Source organism: Amblyomma mixtum, chromosome 5 (assembly GCF_055824585.1).
Source record: "Amblyomma mixtum isolate Tamu chromosome 5, ASM5582458v1, whole genome shotgun sequence".
In the NCBI taxonomy this organism is placed as follows: Eukaryota; Metazoa; Arthropoda; class Arachnida; order Ixodida; family Ixodidae; genus Amblyomma; species Amblyomma mixtum.
The window spans coordinates 180,919,574-180,942,263 of NC_143016.1; the positions used below are offsets into that span (position 1 = coordinate 180,919,574).

At 45.6% G+C, this 22,690-nt stretch overlaps 1 protein-coding gene across 1 annotated transcript; it reads left to right on the plus strand.

Moving 5' to 3' along the window:
• The first annotated feature begins 11,347 nt into the window (after positions 1–11,347).
• LOC149344979 (uncharacterized) lies at positions 11,348–13,835 on the plus strand. The gene is made up of 3 exons (XM_089547337.1): positions 11,348–11,433; positions 12,359–12,527; positions 13,476–13,835. The coding sequence occupies exons 1-3, from the start codon at positions 11,348–11,350 to the stop codon at positions 13,833–13,835; spliced, it is 615 nt and encodes a 204-aa protein (XP_089403463.1).
• The last annotated feature ends 8,855 nt before the right edge of the window (positions 13,836–22,690 follow it).

A 22,690-nucleotide genomic window follows, 5' to 3' on the forward strand; every position in this document is an offset into this window, starting at 1 on the left:
AGCGAACGCGAAGCTCTCGGTCCCCTGTAAAATAAAGTAAAAAAAGAAAAAACGCGCGTTGAAAAATGAAAACGAAAAAGCGCGCGCGCGCGGTGACGAAAGAGAAAGTGGCGCCGCCCGCGTCGCTCTGATGCATCCACGTGATTTGTTGCGCCGTTGCCACCTCGCGCTGAGGGCATTGCGCCGTCGATTCTTTTTGTGCGATGGCACTGCATTGACATCGTTGCCGCATCCGTGCCTTTCCCAGATCGGGGAGTTGAAGGCTGCCTCAACGCGCGAGCCCAAGGGCTTGACTTGCGCCTGGTGCGATGGAGGACTGTACGCCGACCTCTTCAGGTGCTAAAAGGAAAGCTGTCGACATCGCAACGAAGATGGTCATTGTTAATGAACTTGCTCAAGGTGCAAAAAACTGCGAACTGGTAAAGAAGTACGGACTGTCGAAATCGACCATTTCAACCATTGCTCGCCGCGGAGTGCATAGCAAATTGCTTCCGCAAGGCGGGTTTTATGGGCCCAGGCACCGAGGACGCCATAGATCACTCACCGGAAGGCCGGTCGCACGAGGACTTGTGGAAACGCGTCATTGACACGCAGCTGGCCGGACCTGACGTTGCCTGGGACGATTTCGTTTCTGCTGATGACGACGCCGACATTGCGGAGCCATGCACTGACGAAGCTATTGTGTGTGAAGTGCGAGCACTTCCTGACTGCCCAGAGACCGACGAGGACAATGACGAGGATGCTGCTCTACCGCCGGTTGCTGTGAACGCTTCAATCGCGATCGGTTACATCGCGTCGCTTAAGGAACTCGTGTGCAGCAGAGGCCTTGGCGATGAACATATTACCGCGCTGGAAAAATTAGAAACGGCAGTGATGCGATCAGCTTTGAGGAAGCAGACATGCATCACGGACTTTTTTCAAAAATAAAGTTAACTTTCGTCTTGCTTGCTCTTTTTGCCTGTATTATAGGTGGTCCACTTACTACGAACTTTGGATACAACGAACAAATGCCGCGTGACGATCACGTTCGTCATAAGTGGGCTCAACTGTACCTCATGACCGATACCTAAATCTTTCAATATGCTCCACAGGAGTTCCCTGTTCACGTTATCGTATGCACCGCTTATGTCCAGAAAGGCTAAAAACAGAGGTCTGTTTTCCGCCTTAGCTATTTCTATGCAGTGGGTAAGCACGAACAGGCTATTTTCTAAACGCCTACCCCTTCTGAACCCATTCTGGAGTTCTCCGAGTATCCGATTACCTTCTACCCATGCCTGCATTTTTAATTTCACCGCCTGCATTGCCAGCCTGTACATAACTGACGTTATCGTAATTGGATGGTAGGATTTGATGTTCATCTTATCTCCTTTCCCTTTATAAATCAAATTCATTTTACTCTGTCTCCAGCTGTGCGGAATTTGCTGATTTGTTATGACTGTCTCCAATGCTTTTATCAGCGCTTCCTTGCTTCTTGGGCCAAGTTCATAATTCAGCTTAACTTTAATTTCGTCTATCCCTGCGGATGTGGTTTTAGGAATATTCGCTTCCGCCTTTTCCCAGTTAAGACTAGTCAGTTCTAAGCTGTTCTATATTGTGCTGTCCTTTGTTGCCGCCGCACTTGGGGAGATTACCTCATTGTCGTTGCTAAAAGACGGAGCTATAAATGATGTAATGTAGTTCACAGCATCGTCTCCCTCTAAACATTTTCCCTCAGCATCTATAATCTCTTCCTGCGTTCTTTTATTTGCTTTTCCCAACCAGCTTATATGGTTCCAGAATTTTCTTCGCCCCCCTTTATTTGCCTCGCGAACTTCAGCCAGCCATTTATCAGAAGAATGCTTCATTTTAGCCTGGACTAGGACCTGAACATGCTGTTTCTTTTGTCGATAAGGTTCCCATTTTCGCCTATTTCCTCTTCAGATAACTGTGCCTTCTTTGCTTCTCTGTGTTCCCTTGAAGCCACCCGTCGTTGTTCGATGGCCTCCTTAATTTCCATATTCCACCAGCTTCGTGGCTTCCTCTTTCCTCTCCTGCGGTTAACTCCATTCCCTTGTTTCATTTTTGTAGTGATGAGCAGTTCCAACTGATTATAATCCCAATTTTCCATGGGGCGTTTCTCGATTACTTCTTCTATTTCGGCTGATATTATCGCTATTTGTTCATCCTTCAATTTTGCGTTGTCTTTTTGACTTCGCTGCATTTCTCTTCTGACTACGGCTCCCAACTGCAGAATAATACGTTTATGATCACTTCCTAGGCTGTACTTCCCCTCTTCGTCTATTTCCATTATTGCGAGCTTGCTATAGATGCCCTGCGACATTAGACAGTAGTCAATGGTTGTTTGCCTGTTACGGGATTCCCACGTGATTTGTCCCTGACATTTAGTTTCTCTGTTGACAATAACTAGGTTGTGCCGCTCACACAAGTCTAGCATTAACTTCCCGTTACAATCTGTGTATCCATCCAGATCCTCGATGTGGCCGTTCATGTCTCCAAGCAAAATATTATCGACACCGTCTCCAATCTGCTTTATATCGTCTTTGAAGCACTTAACTAGATCCTTGTTTTCTTGCCTGCATTTGTCCCCGCTCCCTAAATAAACTACCCCTAGCCATGTCCTTTTGCCAGCAATTGTACCTGATACCCAGACATGTTCTTTGCAAGTTGATTTTATTCTTTGCCAATTTCTTCCTTGATGTATCAGCATACTTACTCCTCCTCCCTTCTTCTCCGTTGTTGTTCTGTTGCACCCTTCCCAGATATAGCCATCGATTAAAGGTGAATCTTCTAAATCCCTCAAATGTGTCTCGCATAGAGCGTACACACCTACTGCTTTGTCCTTTAACTGCTGTTCTATTTCTACCCATTTCGCTCTCTTTCTAACCCCTTGCATGTTTATGTAATTTATCCTGGCGTTAAATTTCTTTTTCGTAGTTTTCTTTCTGGGCCTCCTGGTGGCCATTTTGTTGGGCTCAGCCGCCATTGTTACATTTACTACATCGCTTCTACCTACCCCTACGACCTGAGCTATCGTAGACCCCCTAAAAAAGCTACCGCTCGGCTTCCCACGCGCCCGCCTATCTCTTCTCCTACCCTTCCACTGAAATGTATGCCATCTCGTCCAAAGTCTCTGCCCGAACTTGCTCTGTGCACTTCCTTGTTTATGTCTACCACCTCGAAGCCTTTCTCGAGGCCTAACTGCCTTATCTCTCGATTAAGATTCACAACGTCTTTAGCAACCTTTACATTCCTTCCTTGTACCTCCGACACTGTACACACCACGATCTGCGCTTGCTGTGCTATCGTCCTTATACCGTCAACTCCCTCAGCTAATATTTTCCCTACTTGTGCGGCGTTACCATTCAGGACATCATTTAGCCCCGCCGCTACCACTACCAAGTTACCCCTTGCAGCCTTCTCGGAAAGTTCACTTTTAGTCGCTCTCAGAACATCGTCCATTGTCTTTCCTGGAAACACCCCGACTGCTACCCGCCTATCACCCTTCACCCGGTCCAGAATAGCTCTTTTGCAGCGCCCCATGTTTCAGTCACCAGCGATAAGCACTAGGGTACTCTGCCCCTCCCTCCTAACTTCCGGATCTTGCTGCCTCTTATCAGGGACTGTGACCTCACTTCCTGGAATTAGCTCGTTCCCCTTCTCAGCATCGCCTCTTGACTTCCCAGCCGCCACCTGTGCGTAGCTGTTCCTACCTGAACATGTCTGACCTACTGGCTTCTCGCTGTCCATGCCAGTGCAAGCCCCATTCACGTGGCTGGCGCTGGAATGCCCGCCATTGTGGCTTCCAATGACGGTGTCAGCCGTTTTTGACTCCAACTGACAAAGCTGTTCTTGAAACTTGCGCTTCTATGCCCTCTCTATCGGTAACTCTGTTTCTAGAGCATCCATCCTTAGCAGTACTTCGCAGTTCGCCTGTTCAGCCCTGTCCAGGCGTGCACCTAATACGCAGAATTTGCACATAAAATCTGCGCCTTCGGCCTCCTCCACCGAATCGAACCGCGTTTCTTTTAAATCCACCGACGCCTCACACTCCATACAACATACCTTCTATAGCTTAACCATCTTAGCAACACTCGATTATTGCTTCCACCAAATGCTAAGATATCTACAGGCTCAAGACAAAAAAAAAACTTGAAAACACGTGCACAAATAAAATAAAATTATGCCTACCGCAAATGCCGATCGATCACTTAGAAAAAAATAGGTATCTCTCTAAAAGACAACGCACAAAAAAAAACACTCGTCAACGCCCCCTGGCTTGCGATGACAGTAGCACGTGTGGGTTGATGCCAGTCCAGGGATTCTGAAAGTTGCAAGTAGTGATCAGGTGCTGCCGATCCGCGCGTGCCCGGACCGTCCCCAGCAATGAGGGCTGGCACCCGACGAAGGTCGCGTTTAAGCGCTTCGTGGTTCGACCTGGCGGTTTCCGGTTCCGTTTAGAACCGGTTCGTCAACGCCCCCTGGCTTGCGATGACAGCAGCACGTGTGGGTTGATGCCAGTCCAGGGATTCTGAAAGTTTCAAGTACTTTTCAGGTGCTGCCGATCCGTGCGTGCCCGGACCGTCCCCAGCAATGAGGGCTGGCACCCGACGAAGGTCGCGTTTAAGCGCTTCGTGGTTCGAACTGGCGGTTTACGGTTCCGTTTAGAACCGGTTCGTCAACGCCCCCTGGCTTGCGATGACAGCAGCACGTGTGGGTTGATGCCAGTCCAGGGATTCTGAAAGCTGCAAGTAGTTCTCAGGTGCTGCCGATCCGTGCGTGCCCGGACCGTCCCCAGCAAATTCCTCTGCTGCCTAGAAACATTTTTGTGGTTCTCATACAAAAATTTCTAAATATATTTGAACACATCAAGTTCAAGATACCTGTCACATGGTGGCAACAATGAAACCAGTCTGTACGAAGTGATAAGCTAAGTGCTTCCTGTTTTTGGGTCTGCAGTAACCTTTTCGTAGTTCCAGTCACACGGAACTTGCTAAAGACTTGCTAAACTGAGTGCACAAATATTTTAAGCCTTAATCGGGCTATCTCTCCAGAAAAGCACTTGGCATGCCTTCAGCACCAGGCGATGTATTGATAATTAAATTTGACAAAAAAATTTAAATACCCTTTGCAATCGCTGTGATATCATCCATCTGTTACCACTGAACAAGAGAAAAAAGCTCGGTTTAGGACGCTCAACAATATATGCCTAACAAAAATACTAGCTGTAAGACTCAGCTAACGAATATTTATTACCACGGTTTCGCCCTCCATGCTGAGCAGGTCGTTTGCTATTTTTCGTTGAAACTGTCCGGAAAACTTAATTGGGGAAGACGGGAAAATTTTGAAACATGCATTTTAATTCTATCTCTTTGCATTTCCGATGCTTGTTTTCAGTTGCAGACAAGTGCTCTAAAGCTAACTGGAATTAACCGCTGTGAGACAATGACAGTGTTTCTTTCTTACTATTTTACTTTTTTGTCCAAGACTGGTCGCTTCGTCATCAAAGGGCGTACGCAAAGGCGCACAGAAGGTTTCACGGGAACGGTCCTAGGAGCTGTGACGATTCGTGGACGTGCATCAGGGTCAGCACGAACCCGGTCAGTGACTTTCCCTGGAAGCGACTGACCAAGCCATCCTCGTGTCGTGTCGCAACGGAGAGACATGGTCATATAAGGGGGCCGTCGACGACTCCCACGGGGGGGGGGGAGGGGGGGGGGTTGACCTTGTCGCGGGGATCCCAGGGAGAGCTGCACTGAGTGAAAAAAAGGAACCGAGTGGGTGGCGCCGCGCGGAAGGCGAGGAGCAGCCAGCGGCTACGGCGAAGGGAAGACGGCAGAAAAAGAAGCAAAAGGCTTAAAAGAGGGGACCGACTTGAGGAACGGGCAGGGAGGGACGTTTAAGCGAGCGGACGAGACGGACGAAGGTAGAAAACAGGGGCAGCGCATGGACCAGGGAGCCCGGGGTCTAGCCTTCGCTCACTTTCGCCCTCCGATAGCACCTCCAACGCCTGGCCGAGAGCGAGAGCCGCACAGCCGCGAAGAATCCCCACCCCGGCCGCAGCAGACATCCAGCCATTCGTCGGTACGGTGCCAAAACAAGCTGACACAGCTCCGACGGGGACGAGCCCTACTGCATTCGCGTAAGCAGCATCAAGCCATATTCATTAAATAAACCATATTCAAAAATCATTCTTGGAGCCCATGCATTAATCTCCTCATGCCCAGTGTGGACCAAGGGCCATTTTAAGAAACTGGCCCATCACATTAGTGTCAAAAGTGGTGTCTAAACTTAATTCATTGGGCAAGGGCAAAAGCTGGAGTGCACCCCCGCTTGAGGAGTTTGAGCCACTGACTATTCGGTTTAAAATACATGAGGCCCACTCGAGTGCCCAGCTCTTTGGGGCAAGCGAATTTGGCAAACATGGTGGAGAAACTCACTGGCGACGGTCAGGGGCCGTCTAATATTTAATATTTTGACTTGATAGAGCAGGTGTGCAAAGTAGGCGGTTTAAATGATGCACAACAGCTGGGAATGGCGAAATGTCGCATGTCTGAGGTAGCACATGATTTTGCCTGCAGAGATGAGGAAAAACCTGGCGGTCAAAAATTTTGACAGGGAACGTTCGAGTGTAAAACTCATGCAGTTCCTCGCCGCTCGACAAGTGGATAATAAAGACGCACGCACCTTTGCCTCCCGCCTTCGCTTCCTGGAGAACGAAACCATAGCGCGAGAACCGGGACCTGGAAGTGCGGAGCACAAACATGCTAAAGAGTTGCTTCTGGAACAGATGCTATCCCAGTTCCTTACTAGCATGAGGGATCCAGTGCGCAGGTTTCTCCTATCTAGAGCACAATCTTCTCTTGAGGCAGCGATAGAGGCAGCCGTAGAAGAGGAGCGTAGTGAACTGCCATCTCTTGTGGGGAAATGGGCGGCTTGTAACGGAGCCAAAAAGTGCAAAAGCTGACGCGAGCGTTATTCAGTTGACTGATAGACTATATCGGTTGGAGGCGCTCGTCGCTGAAGGCCTTAAGCTGAATAACAGAGGCAATTTTATGAACCGTGAACGGAGGCAGGTTCGATGTTATGCTTGCAAAGGGTTCGGTAACATTGCTAGATTCTGTCCCGAGCTAAACCGCGAATTGAGTGTGCCAAATGTGCAATAGCGTGCACAGGCCCACCCGCAGAGGAAGCAAAGACCCCCCGCTCCAAAAGCTCGTAGAGTCCCCCGCAGCCGAGCCGGTATAGGGGCGGAGCAGTAGTTGTGCCGTTGTAAGCGTTTTTGTAAAATCCTGTCTGATTGCCAAAATTTTGGTAAACGGGGTTACTTGCAAACTGTTGGTTGACACTGGCTCCCGGATAACGCTCGTCAAGCGAAAGTTTTTCGATTTGCTGGCAAGGAAGGGAGGAAAGCAGGCGAAAGATGCCCGAGTATCTCCGAAAGTGCCATTCGTGGGTAATACAGGACCTAATCTGGGCACGGGAGGTCAGTACCTTTTGCGCTACACAATAGGGAACGATAGCTTTTACCATCCAAGCTATATTTGTTCCGACGCGGTGTCGTTGCCGGAAGGCATATCGGGCCTCTTAGGCCAGGACCTGTCGCAGCAACATGGCATCGATATCATGCTAAGCTAGAACTACCTTTCCTGTCGCGGTGCTTCGGTCCCATTAGCAAACCGAGAGGTTGAGTACGTTGCACGAGTGGACTTTGGGGAGAGCGCAGAACAATTAATGCCCGCCGACACACGCAGGTGTTAGTGCTAAGACAACGACAGAAACAGTGCTGCTGCGTCGGTCTGAGATAATCAAGTAATTAGTAAAGCCCGAGAGTTGAGTGTCACGTGAAAAACCGTTGTGGAAGCCGAGCTGGTGTTTGAAATTACGGCATGATCTTGAAAGTAGGTAATGACTTAGCTGTGAATGATATGCTCTAAGAGCTTGCAGAAGGTGCTGAAGGTGCTGATTTGACGATTGGTATTACCATAGTCCGTCAATGTTTCGACGGACTATGGTATTATCTTGGCTATCCACCAATCATTACGATTTACTCTGTTTGATAATGGTTGTGAAAGGAAAGACAATACAGCACAAATGCTTTGTGATTCATTCTTGAGTACCTTATTGTTCAAAGCCTGATGATCAGAATTGCTACTGATTTTAAGATTGTTAAATAAAGCTAAGATACCTGATTTGTTGATACTGGCTCTTACCCCAAGCCAGGATAAGACCCAGTATCCTCGTGGGTAAATACTGATGAAAAAGTGCTAAAAATCAGAACGCATTCGGATTCATTAACAGATTCTGATTCAGTTTTTCTTGGCCGTAATTTTCGCCTAAGCGGACATAATTGCAAATCGTAACCGCGGCAATGAAGCAACATGCTTACTTTGAGCTGCCAGCCGCTTGCCTCTAGGAATAGGAAGATCAAACGAAATTCCTGTCTCACTCATTGTCGCAGTTATTAAATGTTTGCTTGCTCTTTTTCGACTAGCTGCATTTGAAACCTCCATTGCATCAATTTTGTTTTAATAGAGAGTTTTAGATTAGCGTCGTGGCGAATAGGGTGACCCTATCCGCATGCTCTTAGCGTTAGGGGAACGGGTTCACGTTTTCTGTCTATAGAATAGGGTCGCGGATGGTCGCTTTGCGTTGCTTGAAGGCAGCGCCATGCCGGCACGAAAAAGAAGCTTTCAGAACAAATAAGTTAATATAAATGCTGTACTTTTTTCACTGCGTAAATAAAACGACGCGCAAACTGTTTCAGTTACCAATTACTAATTAGTAAGAGCGAAAAATGATGCAAATTTTTTTTTTTATTATGCGGACATGTTCAATCCGAGCCAACAGTATTCACACAGGAAGAGTGGAAGTAGTAATGGTTTTTTTTTTATATTTTGCATTGAATATGGAAGGTAAAAGAATTTTTTCTACCCCGGCATCTGCTATCGCTGCTGGAAGCACCTGAGCTGGGGCAGCGGAAATAAAGGATAGCAGGCAGTGTGTAGAAGTGAAAGGAAAGGGGTGAGGGGATAGTAGAAAGGACAGGGGGAGGAGTACACTGACAATAAATCTATTTACATATATACACGATAAATATAAATACATACAGGTCGCATGTGCGTGAAGGTCTGGTAAAAAATTGCAAACCTGTTTGTGGAGATCAGTAGTTCGAACCTCCCGCGCTTTCTGACGTCAGTCGACGCGTACTCGCTAAGCCTAGCAGCTCAGTAAACACGGAAGCAATCTGAAAATTCGGCGTGTTTTATCGTTAAAATTTTGTTGTTCAGGCAACTTCAGCCAAAGCGAAAGCCGCGTGCGCCTTTATTTTGATGTGAGCGTGAGCCACAAAGTAGCGGCAACGACGAATCGGTGATGAAGCGAGACGGCGCGCTTCGGCGGGCGCCGCCATGTTGTCCGAACATAAAGCGGCTTAGGGGCGCAAGGGGCGCACGCTATTTCTCCGATTTAGCGTTAGCGTCGCCCGCTCACCCAAACACCTAAGGGCCGATAGCGTTCTGCGCATGCGCAGTAGCATCCGGCTATGCCCCTATGACCTAAAGCGATAGGGTGACCCTTACTAAAACTCGCTATTGCCTAAAAAAATCTCATTACATCTCCGGTTAATTTTATTTTTATTTGTGCTTTTTTTTCTCTTCTCGTGGAACAGCAGCGGTGCAGGAACGGGCCGGCCTCTCGTGGCCTCAGCTTACAATCTGTCAACTGAACCAGAGCATGGTCGGTCTTAATAGATTGACCACGCTCTGGTTATACCGTCTGAGTATTTCATGTAAAATCGCGGGCTCCTGGCGGCCTGTGTTTCAACCCAATCGCTCAATCTACAGGTTCCTTCCGTTGAGTTATTTAGCTCAATCTCACGTGATGTTCTATCTTCTTTGATAGACCACATTGATGACAGTACTTTTCATTCTTATGGCAGTACCAGCAAGTGGCTCGCTCAAATGATAATCGGCTTCAGGTAGTGCCAGTCAATCGCTGCAGATGGGACGAATAAGCCACGAAAGGAAACTGACATGCGGTGCACGTGGTCCTATGTATATTTAATGTTAGGAAAAATTTCAGCGAGGTATACTTCTAAACTTTCAAAACCATAACAAAAATTGACATTTGAACAATGTATTCACATCTGCGGAAAAGAAGAACTGGCATTGAATTGGCATTACCATGGCACCTGGGAAGATACTCATATGAAAAAATGAGCGTGGCTAGCTCAGCCACAGATGCATGCCTTTTCCCTTTTAGCGCTGGAACAGCTGTTCTCTCTTCATTTAGACATTTTGCAGCATTCATTCAAGGGCTTTGCGTTATTTGAAGAATTTTAATACTTTTATTAACGATGCATACAATAGCCACAAGCCTGCCATTTTGCAGCTGCTTATTGTTTTCATGCGATATGTTATGTTACCAGTAGACATTCGGTAGTTTGCGCATACAACTGAGGTTTATGGTTCTTATTGGGGCTTCCAAACCGGAACGCTGTTGATATGCACATACATCTTTCGATATGATGATTTTATTCAATCCTGCAAACCTGGCACAGGTCCAAGCAGAGTGCATAAAAAGATAAAGAAAACAAATATAAGCAAGGGAAAAAACATGAACGGGTGACAAAATGCAATAAAGAATCCAGTCGGTTGCAGTCCGAAAAAAAAAATAAGAACTTGCATACATCTCTTCGTGACAGTAAAAGCCAATAAATCAGCTGCCACCAGTGCCAGTCCTGCAAGAATGGTCACCTTGCTCAGAAGTATTAAGCATAAGGATAAAATTCGTAGCTTGAAAACGGCTTGTGTTTGTACTCTTGTACTTCTACTTCGTGCTTTAAAAGTTATCTGGCGCTTCTAGCGCACTTCTTTCATCCATTTCATAGCGTACCAATCGAGCGCTTCAATAAAAATTACCCTGACAAAAATATCAGTCGCTGCATGTGCAGCTAGTCAAGTTAAATTTTTTCACCACGGGTTCTTTTCCATACACCCCAAGTCGAAATTGCAGTCGCGCCTTGCCAGATGTTTGGAGGTGAGAGTAATTCTCCTGCTTTTCTGCACGTGTTACAAAAATAGTACAAGAATGCGCATAATCTGATAACTTCCGCTGGTAATAATTAATTACATGGCACGCAAATTTCTCTACCAATGTATCGACTAGGCGTGAATTATGACTACGTCTGTTTCCCGAGAGCTATCCGATTGTCTAGAATTTCGTGTTTCCACACGTGTTACGCTGCACTTACCTGCCTTGATCACAGTACGGCGTGTTTGTACGCGTGAGTGAGGGCCGGATATCGCTTCATTCGAGGTCAACGCTGCAGGGAAACTGAAAGGACTAAATGGGCCAAAAAGAAGATCCCAGCTCCTCTCGCCTCTGCAAGTGTGGCCCATTGGTCGTGACCATGCAAGGAGAAAAGAGAGAGGGGCAAGGGCTTCGCCTTAGCCAACAGCGTAACAAATATGCTTGTGGTTGCATGAAGTCAAGTGGAATATATAAAAGCCTAGAGCGGCGCTCTCAGATCCATGAGATCTCTGGAATTTCAGCTGAACGCAGGAGCCCTCGGAGACATCTCAAGTGGAAATGCTGCCCAAGGTAAGAATCGCGTGTTGCAGCCGCGCTGTAGAGTGCGGTCGCTTTGGCTTTCCCGAATGGGTTTGAGATTGGCCTCTCGGTAGCGAATTTTTATGCTGCGAAGTATTTGGTCCGACGCATCTGCAAAGAGTAGTGAAGTGAAAGAGGGGTTGTTCTTCGTTTTAGGAACGATAACCCTGTTGAAAAAGTGGCTGATCGTCATAACAGAAATTCACATTACTTCTGAACTCTAAGGTACCCTAAAGCAGACAATGCTATAGCCAAATCACGTTATTTTGGGGTTGCTAAATGTGCACCAAGTTGTTTTAGGGATTCTCTGTCAGAATGCTTACGTTTTTTTGACACGTTTGCTGTCAGTGTCACACGTTATGCGCTAACCTATGTTCCTGCGGAGAAAACACATGCAAGAGTGAAATGAGCTTCTAAAACGCTGCCCGGACGGAATTGTCGACGTTCCTCCTTCTCAGAAACTGTAATACCCCTGGGTTATTTTGCAGTTATAATAAGAGCTTTATACATGCACGCACCGCCAATAACCAGCAGATTTCAGAGAAAGTACTCCTGGCTTGCAACAGAGTCCCGAGAACCCGCTGTTTGCACATAGCCAGTATAAGTAATTTTACGAGTAACCAAAAAATTGTGCAGTGAAAACTGTTTTTATTGGTCCCAGCTGTACAAAAAAAAAATAAAAGGTCTTGCTCAATGGGCGACAGCCGTAACGTTACGTTCATAGGAATTGCGTTGACCACTGCAACAGCTGGCGATTTCTCCTCCAGACTGTCATCCTCTTCTCAGTCGTCGCCTTCATCGAAGCAGGGAATGTTTTCGGTGGCGGCCAATACCAGGGGTTCCAGGCGGGAGGGTTCCGAGGCCCCCTCTTCGCTGCCGCTGCTACTCCTGGATTAGCTGCAACTGATGCCGCCTACGTGAGTAAACTACTCTTATCAATAACGAAGTGTATTCGATAGGGTGACGTCCTAAACTTGTCTGCTTCGGCAGACATAATATAATAAAGCAAAGATACGAAATACTTCACATCTTCACGGACTACTGTTTGCAGAACATTCCTCCAATTTTGTAAAAACAGACACAACATTATTTCTAGCTTTCCTTTCTATGAACGTGAATTTTCTTGGCGTGACAAGGAGAGGACCTAAACAATCACGACTTCTGTGAGCAGAATCAGTCTGCCTAAGCTTATAGCGCAGAGAACTAGCATTATTTTTGCCAATATGCAATTACTTTCTGTTCCGTCAGCAGCCGTAGTCTGAAATTATGAATGCATGCATATTCTAAGTGTGTTGTGAGACAGCTTTAGCAGTAATGAACTCAGCTTAAATATCTTAGGTGATGGCCAGTTCAAACCCTGCCTCTTCCAGTGCTAGAATTCACAAGCCTACAGCACTTCAAAAAGTTTTATTGGTGCAGGGAATGCTAATTTCTCTCGGCATTTCTGCCCTGCCGCTGTCACAGAGCTAGAAAAAAAATGTATTGAAATAAGACGGGTACGAGCTTTGTACAAAATTTGGATGCCTAGCGCAGAAAACCTTTGATGCCCTGAGACTGTTGTCCAGCCTTTAAACTCATGGGAGACTGCGGCCAGAATTTCAAGCCTTTTAAACTGTCCTTAAATATTCTCAAATTTTCAGTATGCGCGGACATCAATGATGTTTAGCTATGTATTCGAATATCCCCATCCATGCTTCCTCGCAGGAAGCTCTTAGCTTCGGGTTTGAATTTTTGGCTGTCAACTCCGGTAGCTCCTTCTCGCCGCAGCTTAAATCACAACGCACAAAATATTTTTGCTTTCAAATCTACTATGCTCATGCTTTGATTGGATTTGGAAGCATTCACCTCTTACTTTCCTTCCGCAGCCTCCCCAACCGTACAGCTTCGGCTACGACACCACAGATGAGTTCGGTACGCAGCTTTTCCACAAGGAGCAGGGAGACGCCAGCAACGCCAAGACCGGCTCGTACGGCTACAGGGACGCCAACGGCCTGTTCCGAACCGTCAGCTACGTGGCTGACGCCAACGGGTTTCGTGCCACGGTCGACACCAACGAGCCGGGCACCGCGCCCGGTGCCAGCGCCGACGCTGTGTTTAATGCCAAGCCAGTCGCGGCGCCAGCTGTAGCAATAGGGGCGGCTGCGGCGACTCCTGGCCGCTACATAGGAGCCAGACCTGGCACTTACAGCGCTGGATCTGCGGCAGGAGGACCGTGGGCCGGATAGTAGCGTATCTTTTCTGTAGAATACTAGCCGTATGCTTTTTGCGCACAAAGGATATTGTGTTCTCTCAAGCCACATTAAGCATGGCTACTGCCTCGACGTCATCATCGGGAATAAAATGTTAATATTCGAACACTTCCAGTTTTTAATACACTATACCACCCGCCGGAAGTTTGGATTTTTTCGGTCTGTACAAAGTGAGGTTTAAACACAGAAAAAAAAGGATTGATTTTATTCTATCGTATCGGGGGAAAACGGCTTCTCACTTTATCGGTATATGTTCCTCTGGCAGAGGAAACAGTTTGAGCACCGTTTGCAATACATGATCAAATAATGCGTCTTCCTGGGATACGGTAGGGCGACCCTGCTGAAAAGCGTTGTATGCTACAATAACCTCATGAGGCTTCATCATAGAAATATCATACAATTTGTATGATATTTATGACATCTCTATGATGACTATGATTTTACAGAAATCTATCACAATTGTAAATAATTTTCGATGACTTGAATGATAACTATATGAATAACTATGAGTTTATTGCATCACACAACTTTTTTCAGCGGCGGGAAAGACATAACTGGCCGGTATCACCGCATGGCAGAAGCGTGCGTCCGAGCAGCACTGTATTGTAACAGCGGGTGTGTAACACATGTGAACTGAAAGCGTCAAAGAGTTCTAGAACTCTTTTTAAGCAGTTATTATTATTTTTTTTAAGGTGCGGGAGCCACAAATGTGCGGAATAGTCTACCTTGTTTCCATTGTTTACTCGTTCGCTGGCAACATTGAGTATTGTAACAAACCACGGCATTTAGTCTCATATTGATCAGTCAGTGACACCGGCCGGCGCGCATACTTCGAGGTGCCGAAATTAAAAAAAAAATTGTTGGAGTGCACCATTGGTTCAACAACCCAAGGTGGGATTTGATGACGCGCAATTGATGCATCCGGCGTAGCGCACCACGCATAAAATGTGCGGCGGCGCCAGAAGGCACTAATCACCGTATAAGCACACCCGCAACTGTGCCCACTGTCTGATTTATTTCTAGTTGACATAAAAATATCATGCTCTCGCTCATGCTTGTGCCTTCGGCTCGCGTATTCGGCAGGCACGACTCGCCTGGAGGATTTGAAAACTTCAGAAGTTTTTGTTTTTATGAGAACATCTCTACATGGCATGGTTGATGCGGCGAGGGCGCTGGGTCTCCATGTTTATCGCCGCACTGGGTTTACCTTTGAATTTGTTTGCTAGGATCTCTTGGGAGAGAAGGGGAGTGTGCAAATTGTACGCAAGGTTGCGAGGAAGTGCCATAATTTGTGATCGCCATGACTCGACGAATTGGTCAACCCCAGAATCGGGAAGCATAATTCTGAAAAAAAAAAGTTCCCGAAGCAAGTAAATACGATGTCATTCCCATGAAGATTACTCATATCTGTCGATTTCTTCTGTGGACATTTATTCTTGAATGTTGTCGTCAAGTGTAGAGGCGCGGGCAGCAATAAAGGGAGCGCCGCGCACGAAAAAGAAAGCACAGCGTTTCAGCACCGCCTAGCCGAACCAGACGAATACTCAAAATCGCCTCGCTCCTGGGCGCGCCCTCAACAAGCGCAACCCCCCCACTGCACCGCTTGCCTTGCGTTGGGCTGGCGTCAGTGTAGCACAGATGATGATTATGGTGCGACGGTTGCGCCCTTTGTAGTGAGCGGGCATTTAGGAATGCGCAAACCGCTGCCTTGATGCCGCAGAGCTTGCGGGGCGGCGCTGCCATTATGCCGATTCATGTGGTACGCTTCCACCGCCAACACCACGCGTGCTTCTAAATTTTATTGCCTCTGGGAATAACTTGCGTCACGCTATCGACTAAACATTCTGAAAAAATTCAATGTACCACCGCATTTTCGCGTTCGTTTAATGTAGTTACCGTTGATTTTTGCCTTGCTCCTATAAGGCACCGATGCAGCGGAAATTCATGCGCCCTACATTTCTGTCCTGCTGCCCATTGCTCCTGCTCTTGCTGCGAAAGGCTTTTTTGAAAACAAGACCGAGATACTATATACAGCCGCAGGATCGCGACGCTTCGCACGATAAAGCCAACATACGCGTGTCCAAAACACGGAGAAAGGTGGTTCACCATGCTGCAGATGGGCTTCGTATTCGAGATGGGTTTAGCGGAACACCACAACATGTTTTCAACATCATAAATAGTCTCGGTCAGCCGTTTTACCGCGTTCGCAGGAAAATCTCATCTCAATATTAAACCTCCGCATACAGCGTAAAATGCATGTCCACTCTCCAAAATATGATTTGTTCTGTCTTGGGGGTTTTAAAAACACTCGCCGTATTTACGCAACTCGTCTAAGCATGCAGGTTTCGCTACGGTTGTTCTCAAGATAACACCAGGCGTTTGAAAACAACAACAACAAATACAGGAAAAGATTATCTATAATAACGAGCAGCCGAAGCTCGGCGGAAGTGTGTCGACAGTCCGGCCAGTTATGTCGGTCACGACGGGCAGCAGCTGCCCACGAAGGTGAATAAATAATTTTAAAATGTAGTGGGGTTTTACCGTAGCTCAACTGAGAAGACGTGCGAAACGACGTGTTTAGACTGGTTGACTCGTGATTTTCTTTGCTGGGTCGTCGGCACGTGTGGCGACGATATTTGTTCGGTAGTAGTGAAGGGTGGTTTATTTTGCTACTCGGTCAAGCTCAGCCCTATCAATTATTTCCAAAAATGTATTGCATACCGGATGCAAAAAGGGTCACGAGCGGAGTACATTTTACATCCAATAAAGTAATGATTGGCCAGCTTTTCTGTGATTGCGATTATCACTTAGTTTACACTCATACATTCTTCAGACCGGACTTGTACATGGTCAGTGCACGACACTACCCTTCTGTCACAACTCCGCCGTGGTAGCTCAGTGGTCACGGCGCTCGGCTGCTAGCCCGAAAGACGCGGGTTCGATCCCGGCTGCGGCTGCTGAATTTCGATGGAGGCGAAATTCTAGAGGCCTGTGTACTGTGCGATGTCAGTGCACGGTAAAGAACCCCAGGTGGTAGAAATTTCCGGAACCCTTCACTACGGTGTCCCTCATAGCATGAGTCGCTTTGGGACGTTAAGCCCCCGTAAACCAGTTCTGTCACAAATAAGTTTTTCTCTGGTTGCTTCATGGACTATCGACTCCACCCCATATTCAGCTAATATGTTTAAATAATTGCTAGTAAAGGTTTGTCCAGTTTAAAAGTGTCGATATTAAAGTACCCTATTAGGCGTAATATCTAGAAGATGGTAACAGCTCTAAAGTTTGCCTTAATTCTACTAAAAAGTTCACGCTCAGATGGTGGCCTGGAAACAACAACTAGTTCTATGGTCATTCGAGACAGCTCAAGATCAAATGCAAGTGAGTAAGCTGCCTTAAATGCTAGCTGAGATGGTACGGATGACCATCTCGATTTGATAAAGACCGCTATGTCGTCGCCCCTTCTCCTAGGCCTGGTAATGTAGTATTCTTGATACCCTGGAAGACGAAACTGATACGTTATAATTTGCGAAATGTTTATTTCCATCGGAACAAAAACTTCAACTAGGTGCATAATATCTCGGATACAAACTAAAAAGTCGTCCCAGTATTTCTTAATACTGCGTAGGTTAACACGGGTAACAGAAGAAAGACGTGAGGTTTTTTCAAACACCGAGCCTGGAGCGGTGCACTTGGGAATAGAGTGAAACCATGCAGTCATTTTAGATCAGTTTCTGGATATCCTCTTTGGTTACCACCTTATTAAGGAGCTACCATCTTCCTTTCTGGCAAAAAGCTTCCTATTCTTTGCCCAAACGTATTTGTATTCCATTTTTTTCGCCTTGATTCGTGTCCTTGTTCCTCCTTCGCTCCTTGTTCCTTATCCGCCTGTGTCAAGTTCTCGTTCAAGTACAACACTGAGGGGATAATAATAATAATAATAAATAATAATAATATTTATTGCCATCATATTTTATAGCAAAACTCAGCAAGCCCGTCTAAGCCACTTCGGGCTTGTAGGACTAGGTGCGGTAAGCTTGCGCGGCAATGCCCAGGTTTTTATTGTATTTCAAGTACAATAAACAGAAGCGAAGAAACATCAAAACGGGTCCCTGTTTCTGACAGGTAAAGAGAAAGAAAAGACAATCCCGACAATAAATCCTGTGGGAAAGGTTGCTATGAGACACACCTTTTAATGAAAACCCGGCGTGAAGGTTTAAATGAAACGAAGTAGGTTTTTTAACATGGCAATAGTTGCAGCAGAAAAAAAATTCACCCGCAAATCATGGAACACTTTCGGCACGTGCACGCAACCTCTTACCTCGCCTTATCTGGTGCTTGATCGTGGAACAGAAAGACGGGAGTCGTAACGCAGCATACGCTGCGAAATATGCTTGTTTTAAACTCAGATTGCCAAAAATGTCGTAGTACAAATGTATGGGTAAAAAGTTCATGAAAATAAGGAAAACCAAGCTCTTTAAAAATGTTATCCGATGAGACCAAGGGCGAATTTTACACTACATTCTTATGAATACTTTGCAATAGCGAATCAACAAGGTTAGGCCAAAGACCCGGATTGCAGACATTGCAGACACCGACCATTCAGAAACGTGGGACAGTACCGGGGCTATAGTTCGAGAATTTTGTAAAAATAAACTGGGGGTTTCAGTACAGTCTATTGCCAGGGCCCACCGCCTGGGTCGGTTCTCAGCCGAGAAAAATCGGCCAATAATAGCTAAATTCTACAATAAAAAAGAAATCGAGGCTCTGCTCAGCAATGGCAGCAAGCTGAAGGAAACAGATTTCAGCATAGCACGGGACTACTCAGTTGCTGTGCGCGATAAGCGCCGAAAGCGTTGGCATTTCTCGAAGTCAATAAAAAAGGAGGGTGATCGTCCCCGCCTTGCTTTCACCAAGCTCATTCTAAATGATGACGCTTATGTCTGGGACACGGATGCCAACTGCGCAGTCCGTTTACAAACATCTGGAAATGATGCGCCACAGGCAGGGGACGGCGCCCACGGAAGTGCTGACGAATGACCCAATCATTCTCCTGCCTCAGCTCAAGTAATCAACCCTTCTTTGCTGTCAGTTCATAAGCCTTGTCATGATACCGCATTAACTTTCCTCTATACAAATACCAGAAGTATCCTCTCTAAAGCTGTTCCCATTTCCTCGCTCATCGATTCATGCTCTGCATCCTTAATCGCGTTCACGGAAACATGGCTTACGGGCAATGTTCCCGACGACAGCATTTTTGTTACCGAGGCGACGTTTAACATATTTCGCTGCGACAGGTCAAATCGGAGAGGCGGTGGTGTCCCGTTGGCAATAAAAAAAGAATTATCATGTGTACCCATCATAATTTCTACGTTTCTTGAATGCGTATGGGTGTTGTTAAACGGTAGTAGTACTGACACACTTATTGGTGTTTATTATCGCCCCCCTGATATGGGCAGTGCTTTTGTTGAAGAGTTCTATCGCATTTTGAGTGAAGTGTGTAACCGATTTTCAAATTGTGTGTTATTAATATTTGGGGATTTTAATTATCCACGCATCAATTGGGCAACGCTATCTGTCACGGAGAGTGAAAGAGAATCGAATGCATTTCTTCAGTCATGTTTAGATTTTTCATTATCCCAACTTATCATGCAACCCACGGCGCACTGCCACATGCTCCAGTATTCTTGACCTAATCCTTACTAATATCCCTGACATCTGCGCCAACATTAGTCACCTAGATGGGCTCTCCGATCATGACGTCATTACTGGGAACATTGTTTGTCGGCATAACAGTAGGAAGATCATTGAAAAAAAAATTAAATGCTATAGCGGAGCTAACTTTGATGGAATGAATGCACAATTATCTCTTTTTGCAGACCAGTTTCTTAATGACTTTTTGTCCCGTACAGTTGAAGAAAACTGGGTCGCGTTCAAAAATATGTTTACTGACGTCGTTAGCAAGTATATACCGTCCATAACAATTAGGAGTAGGAGCTCTACGCCATGGTTTAACAAGCAACTTCGGCGTCTAAACAAAAAAAAAAGCGATTGTACAGGCAAGCCCAGAAATCCGGTCTTTCATCATCGTGGCTTATATACAAACAGTGCGACAAAGAATACCAAGAGTTACTTAAATCCAGTCGTCATCACTTTTTTAACCACGACCTATCATCTATGCTGACTAACAATCCTCGCAAATTTTGGCAAGTAATAAATCCAAGCAATCATCCAGATGTAACACTTACCGATACCACAGGCGCCACTGTTCTCGAGTCAAAGTGTGCACAAATATTAAACAATGCATTCTCGTCTGTGTTCACACGCGAGGACGTCACTTCATGCCCAAACATACTTACACTTTCCGATATCATCATGCCACAGATAAATATTAGCGAGTCCGGTACCATATCACTACTTAATAATCGTAAGGTATCATCTGCATCTGACCACGTTGGGTTCAACAACAAGTTGCTTAAAAGTAGATCGCAAAGCATTTCGGGAATCTTGTGCGCTCTTTTTTCACAGTCATTGTCATCCGGCCAAATTCCAAATGATTGGCGTACAGCCAAGGTTATACCAATTTTTAAATCTGGCGATCGCTCATCACCGCTTAACTACCGGCCTATTTCGTTAACTAGCACCGTTTGCAAACTACTGGAACATACCATACATTCTCAAATCATAAAATACTTAGAAGAACATAACATAATCTTCAAATACCAGCACGGATTTCGCAAGGGATATTCATGCTATGGGCACCTTGCAGGGTTTACTAATGACTTGCTTTCATGTATTGACGCTGGCAACCAAGTCGACGCGATATTCTTAGATTTTTCTAAAGCTTTTGACCGCGTTCCTCACCACAGGCTACTGCTGAAACTAAAACATTTTAACATTGACGCACAAGTCATTGCATGGATAAAAGATTTCTTGTCATTTCGAACTCAATTCACAAATATTAATCATCACAACTCCCCTTTTATTCCTGTCACGTCCGGCGTTCCACAAGGGAGCGTGCTTGGCCCTTTGCTTTTTGTAATCTATATTAATGACTTGCCTAACTGCATGTCGTCCAGAGTAAGACTGTTCGCCGATGATTGCGTAATTTACCGTACCATTTCTACTGACACTGACCATCAAGCATTGCAGTCAGACCTCAACGCAATAAACAGATGGTGTTCAGACTGGCAAATGACCCTAAATCATACTAAAACTAAGTGCATGTCATTTACACACTCCTCTTCCCGTATTCCAACTTCATACTTTATAGGTAACAACGTTGTCGAACTTACTACCACGTACAAATACTTAGGAGTCAACTTGCAATCGGATCTAACATGGCATCATCACATCAACGTTACTCTTGCATCTGCTAACCGTTCTTTCGCAATCATGAAACACAGACTAAAGCAAGCGCCTTCACATCTAAAGAAACTCGCGTACATCACGTTAATCAGGCCTAAAATTGAATATGCATGTGCCATCTGGGACCCGAGCCAAGACTACATTATACGTAACATTGAATCCCTGCAAAGCCGTGCTGCTCGCTTCATTTTTTCAGATTATTCTCCGTACTCCAGTGTTTCATCTTTAAAAATTCGTGCCGAAATGCATCCGCTATCACTACGACGGAAACACGCCCGCTTATATCTCTTTCACAAACTTTATCATCATGATCGTTTGCGCGACGACTTCTTTCAGTCACCCCCTGTCATTTTTTCTCGCCGTGATCATCCCTGCAAAGTCAAACGCCCAGCATTTCCACTCGGCCCATTACGCACAATCATTCATCCCCAAAACCATAGCTGACTGGAATAACCTACCATCAGATATTGCCACTGAAGTTAATACCGATCAATTTCATCAAATGCTGTGGACTCATATCAGAATTTGACGTCTCTGTGCGTTTTTGTGTTTCAATATTCACACTTTTATCTTATCTTTATTCGAACTTTAATCCACTTCTAATATTGGTGTTTGCGTATGTTGTGGTTTTCTTGCTATGTTTGCTGAAATTGTTTGTTCTTACTATTTTGTTTCTCGCATATTCTTATTAGTGTGTTTCGTGTGCCCCCCTAAGTAATACCCTCTTTCAGAGGGCCTTTAGGGTATTTGAATAAATAAATAAATAAAAAGCAAGTACTGTAATGCCATAACGAAGTACACCATAAACAAGTGTATGCACAACCATTTTTTTCACTGGGAAGGTAACTATGCTTCTGCAGTAATAAAGCAACCAAGTGGCACTCCTAAGTCGATTACAAACATGTCTCAAATGTGTCTCCTAAGAAATGCTGGATTCAAAGAACACAGTCATGTATTTTATTGAGACGTACTCTACCGGAGAGGAACAACTTGGTGAGCAGCGATTGCTGTGGAGAAAAACTGGATTGTAAATCACCGTAGTCTTCAAAGGATTTCTAAAGTATATCAGTTTAGTCTTTGAGGAGTTCAATTTGAGCGAGCGCATTGTAAATTATTCCATCGCTTTTTTGACGTCACTTTCAGCACTGTGCTTGCTGTGTTTTAGCTCAAATTACTTGAGAGAAGAACAGTGCCATGAGCGTGTTGGAAGACCGGGCAATTGAATATACTACGAGCAAAATCATTGACAAATACGTTGAAAAGCAGCGGAGAAAAACCGAACCGTGCAGAACACCAGTGTGTATAGACATTTTGTTACTCTGTTACTGAAACATTCTTTGTTTAGGGACACTGTTTGTAATCGGTCGGAAAGATAGTTTGTTACATATCATGAAATGGACCACGGAAACCTAAATAATGTAATTTATTCAATAGAATATCATGGTCAATTTTATCAAGGACTTTAC

What these genes read in the sequence shown, in the direction of transcription:
- LOC149344979 (XM_089547337.1), top strand. Translation starts at nt 11,348, where the DNA reads ATGGGCCAAAAAGAAGATCCCAGCTCCTCTCGCCTCTGCAAGTGTGGC. An exon ending in CAAGGAGAAAAGAGAGAGGG is followed by an intron (nt 11,434 to 12,358) that starts GCAAGGGCTTCG and finishes CCACTGCAACAG; the next exon opens with CTGGCGATTTCTCCTCCAGA. An exon ending in CTGCAACTGATGCCGCCTAC is followed by an intron (nt 12,528 to 13,475) that starts GTGAGTAAACTA and finishes TTCCTTCCGCAG; the next exon opens with CCTCCCCAACCGTACAGCTT.